Here is a 24051-nt window from a genome sequence, read left to right as displayed (position 1 = left end):
ATTTGAGACAGGGTCTCCCTCTGTTGCCCAGATTGGAGTGTAGTGGTCCAATCTTGGCTCACTGCAAATTCCGCCGCCTGGGCTCAGGCGATCCTCCCACCTCAGCCTCCCAATATCTGGGACTACAGGCACAAACCACCATGCCTGGCTAATTTTTTGTTGTTGTTTCTTGGTAGAGACAGGGTTTCGCCATGTTGCCCAGGCTGGTCTCAAACTCCTGAACTCATGCAATCCACCCACCTCAGCATCCCAAAGTGCTGGGATTACAGGTGTGAGCCGCTGCACTTGGCCTGAAATTATTTACATATTGGCATTTGTATTCAAAAATATATATAATAAGCATTCTTTCCATTTACTAACTTTGGCATTCGCTGGGTAATCTTAAAATTGGCCAAATTCTGGACTTTGTTCATCATATAATCATTGTAAAATATTGTTTCTTATAGCTCTTTTGTGAGATTAGAGACTGCACTGACATTTTAGTTCTCTATCCCTGGTATATAATAAGCATTCAAATGTTACTAAATTATTAATAGAACTGTTTTAGTCAAATGCTCTATGGCTTTACATGAAAACCATGGACTTATACCATTATTTCATTTTAAAATACAACACATAGTTTTTTCTGGTTCCCTTTAGACAGGACATGAGTATAAGAGAAAAAAACAGAACTAATTTCTCATTATCCAAGAAATCTCAAATCATCTTACAAATGATAAACAAACTTATTTTCCTTGTTTTCTTGATAGATCATAAAAACAAACATTATGAAAGTCACTAAATAATTCTAATAATGAACAAAATACAAATTCTGCAGCTTTCAGATTAAATATCGCTTCTTCAGAGAAGGCTTTTCTAACATTTTCCTCTTTGGATCACATAAGGTTGAAGATAAGTTATATTTGTCTATACTGTTTACTAAGTATTAACTTACATCTAAGAATAAAAACCCAGGAGCTGCAAATAATATATACTACAGTTTAAAACTTACCTTCACTGAGTTTATTCTTAGCTACATAGACTCTCTATTTCATAAATACTGAAAATACAAGTCTCCAATACAGCAAATATGCCACTAAAAAGACCTCCTATGAATGCTTTCTGTTGTTGCTGTGATGGGATGCTCTAGTTTCATGCACACCAAAAAAGAATATTCTCCTTTTTTTTTTTTTTTTTTTGAGACAGAGTTTTACTCTGTCACCCAGGATGGAGTGCTGTGGCTGGAGTGCAGTGGTGCGATCTCTGCTCACTGCAACCTCCACCTCCCAGGTTCAAGCAATTCTCCTGCCTCAGCCCCCTGAGTATCTGGGATTACAGGCACCTGCCACCACATCTGGCTAATTTTTGTATATTTAGTAGAGACAGAGTTTCACCATGTTGGTCAGGTTGGTCTCGAACTCCTGACCTCAGGTGATCCACCCGCTTTGGCCTCCCAAAGTACTGGGATTACAGGTATGAGCCACCATGCCCGGCCCTGAAGTTTAATTCTTTTAATTCCACTTATACATGAGTTACAGAAGCTTTCGCTTTGTCGGCTCCTGAGTTGACAACGGCTTATACATTTTTGTTTTCCTCTGACACTTGAATTAAATTCACCATAGGACTTCATGAAATGTTAGTTGAAAATAATAGCAACAACAACAACACAAAAGGGTCCTGGTCACACCTAAGGAGAAAAAAGTAACATTCTGCATATTTCTCAATGATACACACATAGTCCTTAGCAAAGCTCCCATTACACTTACCTACTATAAACTTTAGTTATTAAATTATTGATTTGTTTATCAATTTTGTATTTCCGATAATCTTCCAGGCCATCTTTAATTGCGATAATTGTAAGGACCACCACCAGAGGCAACATGGTGATTTCCTTTTGGAAGGCTTCTACCAAAGGTACCCAGTTCAGGACAACTAGGAACAGGAAATATAAATTGGCAGCTCTGCAACTCAAACACACAAAAGAAGGTGTTAAGAAGTTACTTCAAGGATTGAAGTAAGAGTCAAAGTACTATACTGTTTTTCAATAAGTTTCTATTAGTAGATTTTGTATGTTACAGAATATAGAACTAGCAAAATACAACGAATCTTAATGAACTATTTATTACCCTGCTAGACATCTGGCTTGTGTCATACTTTAATAAATGTGAGATATCAGGGCTGGGTGCGGTGGCTTACAGCTGTAATCTTAGTATGTTGGGAGGCCAAGGTGGGCAGATCACTTGAGGTCAGGAGTTCGAGACTAGCCTGGGCAACATGGTAAAACCCTGTCTCTACAAAAAATACAAAAAGTAGCTGGGTGTAGTGGTGCACGCCTGTGGTCCCAGCTACTCAGGAGGCTGAGGCACGAGGATCACTTGAACCCAGAAGTTGGAGGTTGCAGTGAGCTGAGATCACACCAGTGCACTCCAGCCTGGGTGGAGTAATAAATACATAAATAAATAATGTGAGATATTATTTATTAAATATAAAATAGTAAATATTTGAGTGGGATGGTTTTGAGCACAATAGAAAAACATATAGAAAAAAGCACAATAGGAAGTACTATTTTCTTTTTAAAAGTTCAGAAAAAATTAGAAGACATTCAGAGTTAATGTGGTGAAAAAAATAATTAACAAAACAAAGATCAACCCTCTAGCCTTTTGTACATCCAAACATTAGATTTAAACAAGCCTCAAAATTGAGTAGAAAAGCCTATTTCTTTTCTCCTTGTGACTAACTCTTCTATTTCTTCCTTTATGCTATTCAGAACCACTTTCTTCAGGAACTTCTTCCATTCTTCTATTTTATATATTCAAATACTTCTCCATGGGTTCCCAATTTTGGGCCATATGGTAAGTTCAAGACACCCTTTTCCTTAAAGGAAAAACAAAATCTCAATCCTGCCGCTAAATTTTTATCACATATTTTTCCACTGACCATGAAACTTCTCAAAAGAGTAACCTATATATACTTCTTTTTTGTCACCTCCAAATCATTTTACTCTGAAAATTTCTTTCTTAACCCTTTCTGCTACTCTGTGGCTTCAACTCTTTCCAGATGGACCATATCTAAACCTACAGCTCTAACCTTGAACTCTGTTTCAGGTTTTTATTCCATTGGGTACACTAGATTCCAAACTCCATGAAAGAATGAAACACACATAGGGCTATACAGCCATTAATTCAACAAATTCACATTTGTCTTTTCAACATAACCACTCTTGAATAAATGCATATGGCACATATACAGAATGAATAATGAGAATGAATGTATGCAGAATGACTAAAGAATATGGAGAATCTCTTTACTTGCACTGGCATCTTGAATACCTTTACAAAAACAAAATACTCTTCCAGCCAAGGTTCTTTTTACACTTTTCATTTTTCTGTTAATTCTTCTGGTGATCACAGCTCAACATGTTCACATCATCTTTTTATTCCTTTCACTGAATGTCTTAATCCATAGTATCTGTAAGAGGTCACCCTTCTTTTCAATCCCACATTGTTCCAAGGTCAGGTCTCCATTATAATTCACTGGGATATATACAATGTCTTCCTAAATGTTTTCTCTGCCATCATCCATCATCTCTAAGCCCTTTCATCTACCCACCACACTGCTTCTGTAGTGAAATCTGACATAAGCATGTTCATTGTGCCTGCAGCCTTGGCTCTCAACTCTATCCTGATAGCAAGACCTCTTTGCTGGGTCACATCTATCTTTCTGACTTTACTCCCTGTTGCTCCCCAGCATAGATGCTACATGTAAGTCAGAGAACACTACTTCCCAGGCTTCAAGCAAGCCTTTTATGCTACTGCCTTTATGCCATTATTCATACTACTTCCTCCATCTGAAATATGCTTTGCCCACATCTCTGCCTTGAATATCTCACCCACCCTCCATTATTGAGTCAAATGTCACTTCCCCTTCTATTGCTCCAGTTAGTATTATTATTTCTCTTTTCAAGGCTTTCATTCTACTTGACAGCCCTTTATAACATTCACTGCATTCACTAAGTCTTTTTGCTTTTTACATACATATTGTGTTTCCCTAGCACAACGGCAAACTCCACAAGGAGAGGAGTGGCATGCGCACTTCCATTTCCTTCAGTGCCTAAACTCACAGGAGAGTGTCCATGAATGTGATATTAAGCTGAATTAGGTCACTGTTTCACCTAATAACATCTGACATCTGCACTGGCTTCAGAGCTCTATTTCCTCCTATTGTCAGTAAGAAAAATCTGAAATTAAAATGTAGCGTGGTTTCATGGAAAGAACAGTAAAGCAAGAGTAAGAAGACCCCTGGAGGCAACCCCTGGTCTGCTACTTGACACTGGCATAACATTGGCTAAACCACAGTCAATTCATTTCCTAATCTATAATATGTGAATTACAATATTTTTTCTGGTAAAGAGAAAACACTGTACCAATTGGAAAGTGTGACATGAATGGAAGGAGTCATCATTCCACAACAGACTTGTACCAAAATTGTCAAGGATGATGTCACATGTCTTAGGTTTAAGTAACATACAGAGTTATGGAAATGAAAAAAAAATGTTATGCATCAACTAGAATGGTATTCTAAGGTTTTCTTCAAAAATAAAACAATACCTGTGAAATTGTTCAAATAAATTTCTTGGCACAAAATTCAGAAGCGTGTACTTTGTTGTTCGTATTCGATTGTTCACATAGGCTCCAGAGAACTTCTCATACTCATCCTTGAAGGGTTGGAGGTGGGGAACAACAATCCGGTGCCTTCCTGCCAGTTTAGGGGTCTGCGAGGACTTGCGCCCACAGGCAAGCAATGAGGAATAGTTATATGGCCTCGAATCATCATCCCTGGTTGCACCTCCAATCAGCCGTCGCCAGTGATATCTGGCCCATTGGAGAGCCTCAGCCATGTCCAAACTGTGGTGAGATCCAGGCTGTGTAGCTGACCTGGCAAGCAAACAAAAAACACACTTCCATGAGCTTCTGAAAAGTCTCAAAGACAGTGAAATTTTAATATTTTTTCTATACCAAATAAATATATGACCCAATGGTTCAACAGGTAAGGGACAAAGTAAAAGCAGTCTTTAGAACTCCATTTTAACCAAATAGAGCATACATTTTTTGCCTCATGGGCTAAGCATCTGAGAGACAGCACCTAAAAGGCCATTCTGTAACTTGAAGCAAACAATTTGGGCTTAATTTGTGCAAGTCTCTTAACTTCTCTGATCATCAATTTTATCATCTTTGCAATGGCATAATGCCAGGCATCTCAGGAAATTGTTTTGAGGACTAAACGAGTAACACATAAGTCACCTGGCATAAAGTCTGATAGATCATAGGACATCAATAAAACCCATTCTATGTAGACTACAAAAATGCCCACAAATTCTTCCTGTCTTTGCACGCATAACTTTCTGCCTATCAAGAGGTAGAGTCTTTCTCTACCTGTGGAATCTGGGCTTGGCCATGTGCCTTGCTTCAGCTAATGTAACACTAGCAAACAAGACAGCAAGTAGAGGCTTGAAAAGTGCTTGTTCATTGGAGCTTATTCTCTGTCACTATTCTAGGAACCACTGTGGCCCACACCACATGCCTCAGTTGCCCCATTTACCACCATAACCTCTATAAATACATAAATGACACCACTGACTGCCAACTGACCCTGACCACTAACAAGTGAGTGTGCCTAGATGAGACAAATTAGAATAGAGATAAGCTGAGCTGAGCTCAGTCCGACTTGCCCACCCACCAAATTATGAGTCAATAAATGTTATGTCATTAAGTTTTGGGGTGCTTTGCAACAAAATAAAATCGAACTGATACATATTCCCTTATTTTCCTTATTTCTAAGGTTTCCTTATTTTCCAAGAAATGCAGCCCTACCTGGAATGTGAGTTTATTAATCAAAACAAAAAAAGGAAAGAAAGGGGTTCAAGCAATTCTCGTGCCTCAGCCTCCTGAATAGCTGGGATTCCAGGCAGACGATGGGAAGAACAACAGCCTCTGAGTATATGTAGTTGTGCCTAGATATTGGACCCACAATAGATAGCCCGTCTTATCGTGAGAGAAAATATTCATGTCAGTCTCATCAGTTTTATACTAATGATACCAACAAGAAAAAAAAAAAAGTTCTATCCCTATCAGCTCTTAGTCCTTTGGAGTTTGGCCTCTAAAATATTTATTTATAGAGAACTAAATCAATGAAGATTGACTAGCCAAAATAACACTATCTCTTCGATATAATTTTTTAAAAGCCTGCCTCTGAAGTATATTTGAAAAGCTGGTTTTTACTTCACCAAGCATACAAAAGTGGCTTAGTTCTTTTAACCTATTGCTCATAATGACAGCCTGAGTTATTAATGTAGTTCATAACATATCTAGAACTCTCCCCCAGAATAAGAACATAAGATAGTGCTTTATAAGTGAATCAATAGATAACAGAAAATACTGAACATAAATACTAAGTGCTTTTCATTAGTTTCACATAACGCTCATTAGGTTACCATTATGACAAATGTGATATTTTTTTAAAAGATTGAAATCAGCACAATTTGATTTATTTCTGGAAACCTTAAAAGGAAGCATTCACTTGCCATTAAATTCTTACTAAGACATAAGAACGTTTATCCCTCTAGTGGCCACAATCTCATACAACAATCTATATCTCACTTCCCTTTTTAAATTTTGAAATACAATTTCTTGAGAGTCCAAACAGGAATAACTAAACAAAGATGAAATAAGTACAGGAAGTGTTAACTTCTGCTAATTTGTGGTGTGTCTGACTAATAACCTCACGGTAGCAAACATACTTACTGGTTCACAGAAACAATCGGCTTTTTATTCCACAACCCAGACAAGAACCACATCTTTTCCCAAGTCACTCAGTTCCTAAGAAACAAGCCCATAATGACTGAAAAACATTTCGTTGCCAAAGTATTTCTAGGTCTCCTTCTCTATGTGCCTTTTTAGTATCTTTAAATGTACATGAGATTCTCTATTTACTCTCATATTGCCTTTCCCCTTTATTCCTTCTTTCCATTTTCAAGGAATTTTGGTGAAGATAGAATTAGGGCTGGCTCACTGCCCTCCACAGCCCGCTCCTAGAGCCTGCAAGTCTCTCTCCTACTCTCCAAGGCTGGGCAGCTCATCATTTTGTAAGAACTCTATCTTCAGCACTGTCATTCTCCTGAAAAGTGACCCTTGGGCCAGAGGACAGATTTAAGCTAGACAGAGAAGTACTTTGAAGGAACTGAGGAGAAAAGCCTAGGCTTGGAGGTAATTAATATATGATGAAAATCCTTTCAAATTTCTAGATTAAAATTTAATTCTTTTATACTGGGCAGGAATGACCAAGGATCTATTTAGTCATCCTAGCTCAGAGGCTTCTGAAATGTGTTAACTGCCATCCCAGTGAGAAATACATTCTATGATGCAAAATAGAATTTACACACACACACTCACACACACACATCTGAAACAAAAGTTCTACGAAATATTTCTTACCCTTACCACCTGCAATGCACACAGGGATCTTCTTTCTTTTCTCTCTCATATTAATACCAGTTAGGATGCATTGAATTAGTTTCAAGATCCACTAATGACACTACACATGTTAGTAAAAAGATACTGATTGTGTGTGGCTTCACACGGGGCTGAAATTATACATGGAAGTGGATAGATCCATGTTCCTAAATAGATCCACATCCCCAAATGCAGCAAACAGACTATTATGGAATGCAAAATTCCAACTACAAAGGAGTAATAAGTTCAAGAGATCTATTGTATATTATGGTGACTACAGGTAATATTGTATACTTGAAAATTGTTAAGAGAGTAGACTTGAAGTGTTCTCACCACAATAAAAAGTATGTGAGGTAATACACATGTTTATTACCTTGAGTTAGCCATTCCACAATACATCCACATATCAAAACATCACATTATTCACCAAAAATACATACAATTTTTATTTGTCAATTCAAAAGTTTTTAAAACAAAATTTTCTCCTTACAACCCTTTCTCCCTCAGTCAATAATGTTACACATAGAAAGCTTTTCCCATAGAAACAGGTATTTGTTCTACAGAGAGCTAAAGATAAAATCTGTTTATGAAGATCTTTCAAATTGTTTTATTTCAGTGGCTGCTTTTGTAAAATGAATAAAAAGAAATAACATTTTCCATGTTTGAAAATATCAGATTTAAAAAAGAAGAAAACAGAATCTTACGGTAGAAAATTAACGAAAGAGAGCACCTGACAAGAAGGCTCAGGGGAGGGCAGCACTGTGCCCACCGTAATCAGGAAAGAGCCTTTCACTCTTTCTCTGTCATTTCCAACAAAGTTAAAAGTATGTTACTGGCCAGGCGCGGTGGCTCATGCCTGTAATCCCAGCACTTTGGGAGGCCGAGGCAGGTGGATCACGAGGTCAGGAGATCGAGACCATCCTGGCTAACGCGGTGAAACCCCGTCTCTACTAAAAAATATACAAAAAAACTAGCCGGGCGAGGTGACAAGCGCCTGTAGTCCCAGCTACTCGGGAGGCTGAGGCAGGAGAATGGCGTAAACCAGGGAGGTGGAGCTTTCAGTGAGCTGAGATCCGGCCACTGCACTCCAGCCTGGGTGACAGAGCAAGACTCCGTCTCAAAAAATAATAATAATAATAATAATTAGCCGGGCGTGGTGGCAGGCGCCTGTAGTCCCAGCCATTCAGGACGCTGAGGCAGGAGAATGGTGTGAACCCAGGAGGCAGAGCTTGCAGTGAGTCGAGATCGTGCCACTGCACTCCAGCCTGGGTGACAGAGCATGATTCTGTCTCAAAAAAAAAAAAAAAGTATGTTAGTATTTGGAGAAGCCTCAGTTATTAATAGTGCTCCACATAAATATTCAGGAAAATTTCTTTAAGATATGATAGGAAAGCAAATCAGTAAGTCATACCTCATCAAGCATCATCACAAATCATTATATCTTAAGGCTTAGACTTTAGAGATGACTTAACGCAGTGGTCACAAACCATTAGTCCTACAGCAAAATTCTACCCAATGACTTATTTTGTATCAGAGTGTTGGCAAACACATGGTTTTGTTTTATAAACAAAAATATATATACACATGCACATATAAAAGCAAGACTTTAAAATAGAGATAAATGCACATAAAATATTGATAATTGGTTTTCCTTAAAAGAAATCAAGGGAACAGCCGGCACACATCTTCATATGGTAACAAAGGTTACTATGGACTTTGACTCCAAAGCTGCATTTTGCAGTTCACCCTTTTTAACTGAAGGAACGAGCACTTTGCTCACCGCTTTTTGACAAATCACATTTCTTCTGCTCTGTAAACCCAGGGTCAAATATTAGCTGTATCACTTAGTAGCTACTCAGTCTTCTAACAAATAAAATGAAACATGATTAAGAGTCAAGGAACATGCTATAAATAAACAATGCTCATCCTCTTCCCCACTCTCCTGTTTGAGTGTTTCTCAAGTCATAGATAAGTCAAGGGTGGGAATCTTGTACATTGGGCTTAGGTCCAAAGTTTTCAATTTAAAGTTGTCCAAGTAAATGCTCAATTCAATGTACCTATTAATGACTGAGACGTAGCAGCATAAAGTAGGATACAAACAGAAAACCGAACAATCAAAAAGACAGGTATGACATAAAGTGACCTTCATACTACCTAATCTCATTCTTCACCATTCTCTCCAAAACTCATTCCAACAACGTTCATGGACAAACTGTATTCCACTTGTCCAGTGTTGCCCAAGCCCCCCTGATAAGAATCACCTGGGGCCCCTGTTAGTCACAGTCTCCAAAGCCTCTCCCCTGGAGATTCTGATTCCGTGGATCTGGAATGGGGTCTATGACATTGTAATTTAGTTAGTACTCCCAATGAGTTAAGGAGGTTGCAAAGCATAGTGTACACTTTGCACCTCTCCAAATGCTGCCCTCTCTTTTTGAAGGACAAGTTAACCATATCACCCACTCACCACACCAGCCTCTATTCATCCTTGACACTGTTTTGGCTTGACCATGGAATGAGGGAGATTGGGAGGGGTCCACACAGGAGACACCATAAGGCGTTTTCTGCTCTGCCCCCATTAGAACCCTAAGCATGGCTCATATGCATTTGCCATGGTGTGTTACAGATGGCTTCATTATTCAAAGTCAGGGAACATACCTAATTCCTCTCCATGTGTCTGTCCAGTGCTTGGCCAAAGTTAGATGACATATAAATGTCTGTTGATCACTGAATTTTATAGAAAAGAACTTAAAGACATCCCATTTCCTTTTGCATGGCTTAGAGCCTAGTTGACGTCAACTTCTGGCACCCCTATTTGCCAGCTTAACTTGCTCAAAGGGTTACTATGAGGATTCAGTGAGTTAATATATGAAAAGCACTTAGCACGTGTTTGACCCATAGTAAGTCCCAAGTAAGGGTTAACTACCATTGTAACTTTTTACAAAATGTTCTCTCTACAATATTTACTCATAAATATTAGCTGAGAATTTGTGTGCACAGTATTGATACTAACAACTATACCAATTATTCATCTATGTTTAATTTATTAAACTGCACCGCATACTGAACCACCTGGTCACATTCTGCTTTAGTAAGTTTGCTCTTCATTTAATGGGGGAGGCTTCTAGGCAACCAACTAGCTGAGGATAGCAATACTCTCTTCTCAACTGTTGCTAAGAGAAAGTCCAGCAATCTAGTAGACAAAAGTTCTAATAAAGAACTTAATGGGCAGCATTTTCAGGGATTTCTAGAAACATCATTCATAATTCTAAGATTTAGCCCATTCTTCAAAGAGATAAATTTTCAGAATTTTCTGCTAATAAACCAACTGGTCTCGTGTTTTATGACCTGATGCTCTGCCAACCATAGGAACCCTGTCTTGAGAATTAACAAAAATAACTTTTTAAAACCATATGAACAACCAGGTGCTTGAAGTTCAATGATGATCACATAACCCAAGAAAGAATGTTTTAGATCTAGATACTCTACTACCATCAGTAATCTGCTGTCCTTAGAGGTATTGATTTATATTCTTAAAAAATTAAGTTAAAGTTTTGTAAGGAAAATGTATTAATTTTATGTAATATTCTGGAATAGTCTAGTGCTACTGTAAAGCAGGTCTGCATGATGCTAGATATTAATTTTCCCATCCAATATTTCATTTACTCACAGATTATAAAACCTGTAATTAAAGTTCTAAAATCTATAAGCTTTCAATTTTAGGTGTGAAATCAACTAAGATCATAATTGAAGAAATACATATCAAGCATTGCTTGGTAAGTACTAACGCTTTTATAATAATTACCGTTTACAAAATACTACATGCCATTTAATTTAGTTTTCACTTGATGTGGAATTTCATTTCATTTTTCAGAGAAAAAAGTAAAGTTCGAAGAATGTTTTAAAATTTTCTCAAGACGTCCAATCTATATAATGCTACTGAGCTGCTGAGACTGTTTTATGTTTTAAAACATATGTTTTATTCCAACTATATAATGCTATTAATACATAAAATTTTAAATAATAAAATATGGTCATTTAAAATTACATTATTTCTAATTATAGTATTTTTTCTAGAAGATATTAAAAACTAAAATCCATCACTAACAGAATGTAGCTAAAATATACTAAGTTCCTTACTATACACAAATGTACTTGAAGGCAGATTTAGTTCTCAAAAGTCCTATTTCCCTTAATGAATGCTTAATGAAAAGCTTGCAGTAGGGCAGATTACCAAAGGTAAATACAGGATAATGAATTATCTTGGGCTCAGCTAGCATTTTTAAATTTCTGAGGTCATCACCAGCCAACAATTTGAAAAATACACATGTTAACTGGTCTAAAAGAAGAAAACATCTATAATCATTTCAAGATGCCCTACAATTGTTTTGCATCAGAATCTCCCGAACCTCATCCCCTAGGTTTCTTTTTCTTTTTTTTTTTTCTCTTTTGGAGACAGTCTTGGTCTGTCGCCCATGCTGGAGTGTAGTGGTGGGGTGGCTCGATCTAAGCTCACTGCAATCTCTGCTTCCCTGGTTCAAATGATCCTTCCACCACAGCTTCCCAAGTAGCTGGTACTATAGGCATGCACCACCATGCCCAACTAGTTTTTTTGTTGTTGTTGTTTCTTGTATTTTTAGTAGAGATGGGGTTTCACCATGTTGGCCAGGCTGGTCTCGAACTCTTGACCTCAGGTGATCCACCTGCCTTGGCCTCCCAAAGTGCTAGGATTATAGGTGTGAGCCACCACACCTGGCCATGAACCTCACCCCTCTAGGTTTCTGATCCAGCAGGTCTGGGATGGGGCTCAGGAGTCTGCATGTCTAACACACTTGCAGATAGTACTGATGCTGCTCTGAGATTCACTACTCTGTGCTAACTAACTTTATTGCAAAATGCACAGTTGGAATTAAGACTGAGCAATTTATTAGATATCGCTCATGTTATTGGGAAGCCCATCTTCTTTGAATGTGTAACCTCAGCTATGCACTAATGGCTTGACAGCGGATACAAGAAGATCCTCACATTTAAGGCTAGAATTAACTAAAAGAGCGAAGTCTAGTTTACACAAAAGATTGTTGATGAGATCTTAAGGATTCTTTCTGCAGATTTAATACAGTTAGAATTAGTTTCAACCAACATTTCCAAAAGTTGACCAAGAAAGAACAATGGATCCTGACCTTGATAGACTTATAACCTTCTTCTCAACCAAGATGAGAAAACACAAACAAAACGCCAAAGTTCTTATATGTTCTAAACCATGGAAGACACAGGAATTCTCTATCATAGTCAATAAAAGGCACAGAGAAAGTTCATATCTATGGATTTCTAACAATAAGATAGGAATTGTTTCACAATAGACTCATGATAGGAAAGTCTCCTTGACCTACACATCAGAAGTAGCCAGCCCTGCCTGAAGCACAGTGAGCCCTGATAAAACTTGGTCTTGCTCCAAACTGTGTCATCTGTGACCCACTTGTTCAACACTCTCTGTAGAAGCTTATTACCGCAGGCAGACTGATTCCTTATCTCATAGGTCATGACAAAGGCATCAAGATGGTTTCGTATTTTTGGTGGTTTCTTTGCTGCCCCAGGTGACAATGTGACATGTTGGTATGGCTCCACTACTATCCTCTATTGACAAAAAAAGGTTTTTCTTCACCTCACATAATCTTTGGAAAAGAAGGTAAGTATGAACAGTCTATGTGAATATGTCTAATATGGGCTTTTGTGATGACAAGGGTCAATTTATTTTGTGGGAAAACTGTGGATCTTGAATAATGAAGTTACGTAATGCTTTGTATTCGCCATTGGGTGGAATGAATCAAATTTGCTGAATAAAATCACCGTGGAGTTCTTAGTGCCATTCAATATTTTCTGTTAAGTGACCTTGAACTAAATCCCCAGTAGGAGTACATATTCTATATTTTAGATATACATTAAAAGTCAGGCAAGGGTAATATGTCACCCAAAACATTGAATTAAAGTAATTAATTTCTTTTAGACACGTTCTTTCTCTGTTGCCCAGGCTGGAGTGCAGTGGTGCGATGACAACTCACTGCAGCCATGACTTTCTGGGCTCAAGCTATCCTCCTGCCTCACCTTCCCAAGTAGCTGGGATGACAGGCATGAGCCACCACATCTAGCTAATTTTTTATTTTATTTTGTAGAGACAGGGTCTTGCTATACTGCCCAGGTTGGTCTCAAACTTCTGGGCTCAAGCAATCCTCCCACCTCGGCCTCCCAAAGCACTGGGATTACAGGAGAGAGCCACTGCCCCCAGCCCTATAAGAAATTACTTTTGATAACTGGTGATTATTTTCATGGGAGGAAGTGCTACATAAGTTCATAAAAAGCTAAGCCATATTACTTTTCACTTTTACCACTAGCAAAGAAATGTTTGCAATAGTTTCGTCATTTTAAGAACCCTAAAAGGAAAAAAGGGCAACGGTACTGAAGCACTTAGCCCTTACATATCTTTAGAGAAGAGCTCATTCAATTTCAATTCACTCAGCAAGCATGACATGAAAACCTACCATATGCCAGACACTGTGATTGACTTTGGGGAGACAGAAATAGAAGATACTGTTCTACATCACAGAAGCAGGCTCTCACTCAGACTGAGGGAAGGAACTCTCCACAGCAATAAGTGACATGCTTTTATTTTATTTTGTTTTATTTTTATTTATCTATTTTCTGAGATAGAGTCTCACTCTGTCACTCAGGCTTGAGTGCAGTGGTATGGTCTCAGCTCACTGCAACCTCCACCTTCCAGGTACAAGCGATCCTCCTGTCCCAGCCTCCTGAGTAGCTGGGATTACAGGCATGCACCAGCAGGCCCAGCTAATTTTTGTATTTTTAGTAGAGATGGGGTTTCACCATAGTGGCCAGGCTGGTCTCAAACTCCTGACTTCAAGTGATCTGCCTGCCTGGGCCTCCAAAATTACTGGGATTAACAGGCATAAGCCACTGCACCTGGCCGAGTGACATGTTTTACATAATTGCTGATGGAGAGTCAAATCAGAATTTTCACATGACATGTTTATTTTGAAAAACATATAAAAGTAGACTGTGGTATCTAGATGCATTGTTTCATACTAGAAATAGTTACCCATTCTTACTGTTTCCAAACGTGCACTAAATAAGAGTTTCTTCAGTTCTCTCATGTGAGAATAAAGCTTTTATATATTTATATATAATATCACATACATATATGTATATTTTATATATATTTATATGTGTAATATTATATACATATATTATTACATACATACATATATGCATATTTTATATAAAAGAGGAAAACATGTAAAATCAAAACCATATATAATCAAATATATATATATATTCTATGGATGGTCCATTCAGACATTGAAAGCGTTAACGCTTCTCTTCTTCAATACACTTCAGATTTTTTTTTTAATGCTTCCCTTCTTCAATACAATTCAGATCACATGTCCAAATAAGTTACTGTTTGTGAATAATCAGGCCCAAAGCTGGTTTAGACTAGCAAAAGGCAGGTAAAATATTGCAGTTGTATATGTGTATCTCTATGTTATCAGGAACTAAAAAGAAATCTTACCCATATTTATGGTGAATACCTAATATGCCTTAATTTCTTTTTAAAGCTGAAAAAAATATGAAAATATCGATGGTAACAATACTGTGTTTTGACTTTTGTGATCCTATGTGCTCCTAAACTAATATGTTATTGAAATGACAAGATAGCATGTTTTTGAGATTTGGTTATTGAACATTAATAAATATTGTTAATTTAATAGACCTAAGGTCATATCAATAGCTACCATTTATAGACATATACCAGTTTATATGCAAAGGATACACATGCATTCATTAATTTTAATCCTTACAACAAAGTACATATTATTATCTCCACTTAGTAATGAGGAAACAGAGTGTTTGAGAAACTCACCCAAGTGGCACATCTTAGTAAGTAGTTGCTCAAGCTTAATCCAGATAACTTATATGGAATGAGAGCCTTGGCAGCTATCAGAGGGCTCTGATACAGGGCAGTGACACTTGAACAATGAGTTGGCAGAAGGCATATAGCTCTGGCAACCCACCAAAGAATGTGAGGGTTGAGAGAGACAATAGGAGAAAAGTGATATTAAAAAATTAAATTTAAGATATTTAGAGAAAAATGCTAAAGGCATGCTTCATTTGAAAAAATAAAGTGAACAAATAAATTTAAATATTTGCATTTATTTACTTTTTTGAGATGGAGTCTCGCTCTGTCACCCAGGCTGGAGTGCGGTGGCATGATCTGGCTCTTCACTGCAAGCTCTGCCTCCCAGGTTCACGCCATTCTCCCCGCCTCAGCCTCCCGAGTAGCTGGGACTACAGGCGCCCGCCACCACGACCAGCTAATTTTTTGTATTTTTAGTAGAGACGGGGTTTCACTGTGTTAGCCAGGGTGGTCTCGATCTCCTGACCTCGTGATCCACCCGCCTCGGTCTCCCAAAGTCCTGGGATTACAGGCATGAGCCACCGCGCCCAGCCTGCATTTATTTACTTTTAAAACATTCATTTTGTACTAGGTGAGGTTACCCATTTTTACTGCTTACTGTGCCTTAGAGCGATTCAATAGAGGACTTTATATGTGTTTGAACTATAATTCAATACATGCATATAAAATTTACTTTCAAATAAATGACTCACTTTTAACCTGACTCCAATATCACTGATCCTACCCGTAAACAACCACCAACCATCTTTTCAGTGCCCCATATTCTCAAGTGATCTCATTTCCTTCCTTAGCTTAAATTTTATGGTTAATACTGTAATCACTTCCTCATATATTCTTTCACCCAGTGAACTCCTCTCTCACTTCTTTCTTGGCAAAACCCTCACCCTGCTTACATTCACATGTAAAGCTCTATGTACTCTGTTCCAGTACCTACAGGTTGAAAGTGGCTGGAAAGAAACGCACAACACCTTGTCAGAGTCACTTTAACCTCCTGACCACAAACTCTAAGTTGGCCATTCACACTGACTGCAATCATGCTGCATTTCCTGTCCATGTATTCTCCCACTCTCATACACAACTGTTTCATACCCTCTCCTTTCTCCTCGAACATCCAATATCTCCCTCCTAACTTTCTTCCTGCTGATGACCTTGTTTCTATTTTACTGAGAAAACCAAGGCCATCCAACGAGAACTTCCACAAGTTCCGTTCCTCTAGCACAGACCTCTTTACAAAACTCCAGACTGACGCCCAGGAGGCAGCCCATCTCCAGAAAGTAACAAGTGCAAATGGAGGTCCAAGCACTCTCCCCCAAACTGCTTATCCCCCAGATTAGCCCTGTCAGCTAATAGCTCCCTTCTTCTAGATGCTCAGCCCAAAAACTTTTGAGTCATCCTTGGTTTCTGTCTTACACTTACAACTCACATGATGTCAGTCTGCAAATTCTGTTGACTCTTCCCTTAACTATATCCAGAATCGTACCACTTCTCATCACCTTTATTACAATCAACCTGATTCACCACTATCAGTCTAGTCCTGGTATAACATAAGTTAGATCCTGACAATTTCACAACTTAAGACTCTCTAAAGGCTCCCATGTAATTACAGTAGCCACCTCCAGTGCTCCATATGATCAGCCTATTGTTATTCTCTTTGCCTGTTTACTTTTCATGAAACATGTATGTCACTTTCTAACAATGCATAATTTACTTTGGTATTTTAGCTTTTGTCTGTCTCCCTCCTCCATCAGGATAGAAATTTCTGTCTTTTTGGTTCATTGATATGGCCTAGGCTTGGAAGAGTACAATATCAGGCAAAGAGTAGATTTTCAATGAATATCTGTGAAATTAACCCAAGAATGAATGAGTAAAATAACACCCCTCTTATAGGCAGCAAAGACTAGAATACCTTTAACAATCTTATACACACTGGCTCTACATGTGATATAATAACTTAGGCATTTCATGGTATGTAGCTCACTACAGCTCTTATTATGCATGCTAAAGTTATTATAGTTCACATTAAGATCTAGAGCATGTAATTCTAAAATGGACACTTACGAAACTCTGCAACAGGAAGACATAAAAAAGGAAATAAAACAAGTAGGACTTATTTTTAGAAATAGCTGAAGTATTTAAATTTTATTGTTCTAAAACTCTCCGGGAGGAAGTTATTCTGAGTAACCTTTTTTAAGACAGTTTAAAGTTTATTCTTTAAAGTATCAAAACAATTTCATCCAGGATAGAAATCACCATACAATGTGTACCCAATTTTCCTATATTTGACACGGCATTTCAAGTAAATTTTCTTCTCTGAGAATTCAGCACTAATGTTCTGAGGACAAGCATACTCTTTATAGTGATGCCTTCAGGGTCTTCAGAAGCATTTCCATAAGGTTTTCTTCAAGTACTTGAAGACCTCCTTGTTTTGAATGGTTTTACAGGCTTTTTCCCCATCAGCTGACCAAATCTGTTTTTATAAAGATTTTTTTACTTCCAACTACCTTAGAATAATTAAGAAATGTAAATAAATGACCTCAGAGGTCTTCAGGAAGTAGAAGATAAAAATTCAGCAAGATTTATTTAGTGAAATCTATTTTCACGATTTAGAGATTTCTTTTCCTTATATTTGTTAGAAATAGGTACTGAAAGGCTACCATTGCCAACCAGGTACTTTTCCAGGCATTGAAAACTAACATGATGGGAAGTCCCATGTGAACTCCATGGTTTCTGTCCTCCAGAAGTACAGAGTCTAGTAAAGGGATCAGGCATGAACCTCATACGATTCCCTCTTTACCAGAGGTACTTCAGAGATTAATTCCCACAAGACAAACTTTGATAAATATGTGGCCAAGCTTCAGACCACAAAATGGTAACAGCATTAAAACACTAACCAATAGATAAACAGTTAAGTTTCAAAATGAAGCTAGCACACAGATATGTGCTCACTTAAAAATCAGAGCCAAAATATATATTTGAACTAGCAGAAGAACACAAGTTTCCCAGTGTGTAATCTTTACTCATTCACACTAAGGAAGGTAAACTCCAGTTTCATGTGGTAAGTTGTGTATATATGAAAAACATGATAAACACACTGGATTGTGGTTCTAAACAGAATCTTTACAAGATTATTAGGAAGATAAAGGAGAATGAGCTAAAATGATTTAATACTTGTTTCTCCTACAAGGCCATCTTGTTTACTGTTTTAACCAATAACTGGACAATGCCTGGCATATAACATGCCCTCAATGAATACTTTTCAGTGAATTAACAAACATTAATCAGGTTCTTGTTGATATACCTTGCACCCCAAAAAACACTCTTCAAATGGGATGAATCTTAAGAGAATAAGGGACAATCAATGTATAATAAGTATTGTTGCATGAAGGAGTAGGTACGTTCCTTTGCTGGAGATCTACTTGGTTAATTCCATCTTGACCCTTAAAATGGCCTAAAGCCTTTGCTGGAGAAAGTAATTATGTTTGTCCTCAGACTACTGATGACTTAAGTTGTATTAGATCAGTGGTCCTCAGATGGGGCCAATTGTACCTCCCCTTCCAGCCCCCTAGGACATTTACTAATATCTGGTGATACTTTTGGTTGTGGAAAGAAGCCAGAGATGCTGTTAAATATGCAGCAATGAACAGGACAATCCTTCACAACAAATAATTATCTAGTCCCAAATGTCAAGAAATGCTGCTGTTGAGAAACTGTGGGTTAAAACAAGTCATCACATTTGTCCAAGGGAGAGGTAAGTGGCACTGTGGAAAGAACAGAGCATTTCCGAGTCATGGGTTCAAATTCTGGCTCTCCCTCTCAGCCCTAGTGGGACTTCTTATCACCCTCAGTTTTCCAATTAGGAAAATGGCAATGATACCATCTGCTCTGTAGGGTTGTTGTGAGGAGTTAATGGGAATTTACGTAAGGCATCTGACATATAATAGATCAACAAATGGTAGCTATTCTTACTTTTTTTATAAGAATACGTATGAATTGTTTGATGCCAACATTTCTTCAAAGTAGGAAAAGCATTTTAAAGATGCTTAAGAACTTAAACAAAAAACTCAGAATGTTAAAGCTGGAAAAAAATGTTAATATCCAACTAGTTTACACAGAAGAAAACAGGTTTGGAAAGAATGACTTACCCAAAATTACACAGCAAGTTAGTGGCAATTCACATACAATAATCCTGCTGTTTGCTCCACTACCATTTTCTTATTCATGCATATATAGATAGGCTTTTATTAATTCCTAAACTATGTCATTATTTATGAATGTGTCATAAATTATTTAAGTCAATTTGAATATAATATGATTATGCTTGCCAGAATTTTATATGCTAGTATGATTAAACTATAAAATAAACTAAGATTTCTACAGATAGGTACTTATCCTAACATTTTCACAGCCTATTTGAGCTAATCTGTGGAATCTGCCCCATTGTTTCAGTATCACCCTAACAAGTCTATTATTACTCACAGCGATTTTTTTTTTTTGAGATGGAGTTTTGCTCTTGTTGTCCAGGCTGGGGTGCAATGGTGCAATCTCAGCTCACCCCAATGTCGGCCTCTCTGGTTCAAGTGATTCTCCTGCCTCAGCCTCCTGAGTAGCTGGGATTACAGGCATTTGCCAGCACAGCTGGCTAATTCTGTATTTTTAGTAGAGATGAGATTTCTCCATGTTGGTCAGGCTGGTCTCGAACTCCCAACTTCAGGCGATCTGTCCACCTCAGCCTCCTAAAGTGCTGGGATTGCAGGTATGAGCCACCGTGCCTGGCCATAATGGTGTATTTTTTAAATTAATATCTTATAGGCCGGGTGGAGTGGCTCACGCCTGTAATCCCAGCAATGTGGGAGGCCGAGGCGGAAGGATCGCCTGAGGTCAGAAGTTTGAGACCAGCCTGGCCAATGTGGTGAAACCCCATCTCTACTAAAAATACAAAAATTATCCGGTCGTGGTAGCAGGCGACTGTAATCATAGCTACTCGGGAGGCTGAGGCACGAGAATCATTCGAACTCAGGAGGTGGAGGTTATAGTGAGCCGAGATCACGCCACTGCACTCCAGCCTGGGCAGTAGAGTGAAACTCAGTCTCAAAAATTAATTAATTAATATCTTATAAGATCAATATTAAAAATTATTCATTTCTGATTTAATAGTCACATGAATAACACAGTTGGAAAAAAAGTCTGAACAAACACAGAAGCCACATACTACAAATATATAGGAAAAAAATATTTTCAACTTCAGTAGTAACCTAAAAAAATAATTTAAGACAGAGGTAGCATTTTTTGACTCTGAATGTAGAATGTAGCAAAGGGTTTCTTTATTCATAATGCTCAGTGAAGGTATACAATCATATAATTTTGGAGGACTTTAACCTGCTCTTACTTCTTTAGACCCATAGGACAATATGCCCTAAAAGTGTTATCTCTGGCCGGCCCTCAGTAGAAATATACTCATCTCAGCCCAAGAAAGTCACTACACAGCCGGGCATGGTGGCTCACATCTGTAATCCCAGCACTTTGGGAGGCTGAGGCGGGCGGATCACCTGAGGTCTGGGGTTCGAGACCAGCCTGACCAACATGGAGAAACCCTGTCTCTACTAAAAATACAAAATTAGCTGGGCATGGTAGTGCATGCCTGTAATCCCAGTTACTCTGGAGGCTGAGGCAGGAGAATGGCTTGAACGTGGGAGGCAGAGGTTGCTATGAGCCGAGATTGTGCCATTGCACTCTAGCCTGGGCAACAAGAGCAAAACTCCATCTCAAAAAAAAAAAAAAAAAAGTCACTACACAAATGTTCAGAAATAGAGAAATTGTTAACTGCATTATATCTAATTGTGTTAAATTTATTTCTAATGGAAATACAAGACAGCTGCTAAAAATGATGTTTAGGCTGGGCATGGTGGCTCATGCCTGTAATTCCAACACTTTGGGAGGCTGGGGCAGGCAGATCACCTGAGGTCAGGAGTTCAAGACCAGCCTGACCAAGATGGAGAAACCCCATCTCTACTAAAAATACAAAATTAGCCAGGCGTGTGGCGCATGCCTGTAATCTCAGCTGCTGGGGAGGCTGAGGCAGGAGAATTGCTTGCACACAGGAGGTGGAGGTTGCGGAGAGCCGAGATAGAGCCATTATACTCCAGCCTGAGCAACAAGAGCGAAATTCCATCTCAAAAAAAAAAAAAAAAAAAATTGTTTAAAAGAATTTTTAATGACTCATAAAATGCTTAAAGTTTATAAAGTTTTAAAGCACGATTTAGACCTGTATACAAGTATAATCTCAACTATGAATATATACAATATATAAACATGGAAGAATTTGGAATAATATATTTTTTAAAACATTAACACTGGTTATTTTGAGACAGTCTATTAATAGCAGATTTTAATTTTTTCAGTGTTTTTATACTCTCCATTTTTTTTTTAACCATTAACACATATACTTATTTTGGAATTAGAAAACAGATCTTCATTTTAACCAAAAAGTTAAATTTTGATTAAACTTCATATAATCATGAAGCCTACACACAGAACTTAATGTATTGCTTTTACATTTAAGATGTGGGAAAGAGACGCATTTCTTTAAGTCTTTTTTTCTTCCCTTTTTTTTTTAAAGCGCAACTTCACAAAATGCAAGCCAAGTGTGCTGCCTCAACACTGAAAATGAATGTTCACACACAAGGCCATGCGTAACATGTGTACATAATAATAATAATGCTATACTCAATATTAAACCAGAAATTATATTTAACTTAGTATATAAGTTTCTTGACATACAAGTTAAACATAGTTTAGTGTATAAGCTTCTTGATAAAGGCAAATACGTGTGTTCCCGCATAGAAGCATTACATGTAATTATAAATGTTGCAAAACTAATTAATTAAAGCATTCAGTTCTGGGGTTTTTGTTTTTTGTTTTTACGAAAAGATAATTACTAAAAGTTACCTGATAAATGTCTGGTTAAATTGTAATAAATAGCATACTTAAATGTCGATATAGTTTTGGGAGACTCTTCTTTCTGAAAATTAGTTGTGAAAACAGAATTTAAATGGTTGTCTGCTCACATAATTGTTTCAATGAAACATTTTTATGCCTATACGTATGTAGGGCATATAGAGTTTTTGATGTGAAAGTAATATAAAAATCTCAAAAATAAGTCGGTTATACTTTTCAAATATTACCTTCATTGCTCTTTAGAAAATTAAAGTCAGTAGGAAAATAGAAGTTTGTAGTTAAGAAAATTTTCAATTCCTAATTAAAAACCTATTTCAAAATTCTTTCTGCTTATTTCTAATATCTTCATAACATGACCAATCTACAACATTCCAAAATGACCATATTCAACATCACATGGGCCAATTAAGATAAAGAGAGCTGGGATATAGAATTTCCAGCAATAAATGAGGTACTTAATCTAACTTGATTAGATCTAAAGTATATTAAAAGAATACAGCCTATGTTGTTTAAAGATGCACTATGAAAATATTTTTATGCTTGGATTTTAAGTTTACAGAGTTAATTAATTACAACTTTAATGGTCACAGTAGATGTATCATTCCTTACCACTTCAAAAGCACGCAGGATTGCTAAGAAAACTCGATTCCTTAGGCACAAACTCTCTAATGAAAGTCATAAGATTCACATTTGCTTCTTTCAACCATCATCCCCAAATATATCCGAGATCAAAGAACTGGGGGAAAAGTCTTACTTTTTCCTTTATGAAACATTTGTACAAATGTTTAGTTTAATTCTGTTTTTTTTATAAAGGGAATCTGTTGCCAGGAAGCAAATAATAACATAAAACCTATCCAATGCACACCTTTAAGTGTGGAACATTGTGTTTCTGACTGTCTTTTTTTAGTTTCATGTATTAAATTAATGACTTTTGCAGCCAGCTTAGTAATAATACAGAGGTATCTGAAATAGCATACAGGAAAGAAAATAAAATTCTCTTTCCTGGAGACCTTTTAAGTCCGGCACCTACCTGTCAAAACCCAGTGAATATATTGACCTGCTCACCTGAGGATCTTACTCCAAGCCTGTGGTCTCCAGCTTTACTATAGATCAGAATCACATAGAGAGCTTGTTAAAACATATATTCTGCCCGCCCTGCCGCCCCCTCCCCAACCCAAGCACACAATCACACCAGTTTCTCTGATTCAGTAGTTCTGCAGTGGCCTGAGAATTTGCATTCTAACAAGCTCAAGTGATACTGATGCACCTACTCTGGGGGCCACACTTTGAAAATCATAGACCTAGGCAGCTCAAATATACTCTGGAAAGACTTATTTTTAATTAATGAATGCAGATGCTCGTTCATAAACCCATGGTAAATTGAAAATATTGTAAGTCAAAAGTGCATGTCATACACTAACCTACTGAACATCACAGCTTAGCCGAGCTTACTTTAAATGTGCTCAGAACACTTACATTAGCATACAGTTGGACAAAGTCATCTAACACAAAGCCTACTTTATAATCAAGTGTTCAATATCTCGTGTACTTTACTGAATACTATACTGGAAGCAAAAGACAGAATGGTTGTGTGGGAACTTGAAGTACAGTTTCTACTAAATGTGT

The 24051-nt window shown here is 37.6% G+C and overlaps 1 protein-coding gene across 6 annotated transcripts in view; it reads right to left on the bottom strand.

Annotated features, from left to right (window-relative positions):
• The window catches only part of ATP10D (ATPase phospholipid transporting 10D (putative)), a 116231-nt gene that overhangs the window by 84580 nt on the left and 7600 nt on the right, over positions 1–24051 (bottom strand). For 3 of the 6 annotated variants that reach the window (XR_646908.4, XM_009206790.4, XM_009206787.4), the window contains exons 2-3: positions 4587–4913; positions 1746–1946 (exon numbers count right to left, since the gene is read on the bottom strand). Coding sequence is in view for 5 of the 6 variants with exons in the window: in XM_009206790.4 (XP_009205054.3) it covers positions 1746–1946; positions 4587–4876 (491 nt within the window). In the remaining variant the exon portion in view is untranslated. The remainder of the gene's footprint in view (positions 1–1745; positions 1947–4586; positions 4914–24051) is intronic. The other 3 variants (XM_009206789.4, XM_003898651.5, XM_021938638.2) reach the window with 3 other exon arrangements.

The sequence above is a fragment of the Papio anubis genome, chromosome 3 (genome assembly GCF_008728515.1).
Source record: "Papio anubis isolate 15944 chromosome 3, Panubis1.0, whole genome shotgun sequence".
Classification (NCBI taxonomy): domain Eukaryota; kingdom Metazoa; phylum Chordata; class Mammalia; order Primates; family Cercopithecidae; genus Papio; species Papio anubis.
The sequence above is the reverse complement of the archived record's forward strand: the minus strand, read 5'-3'. Positions and strand labels throughout refer to the sequence as shown.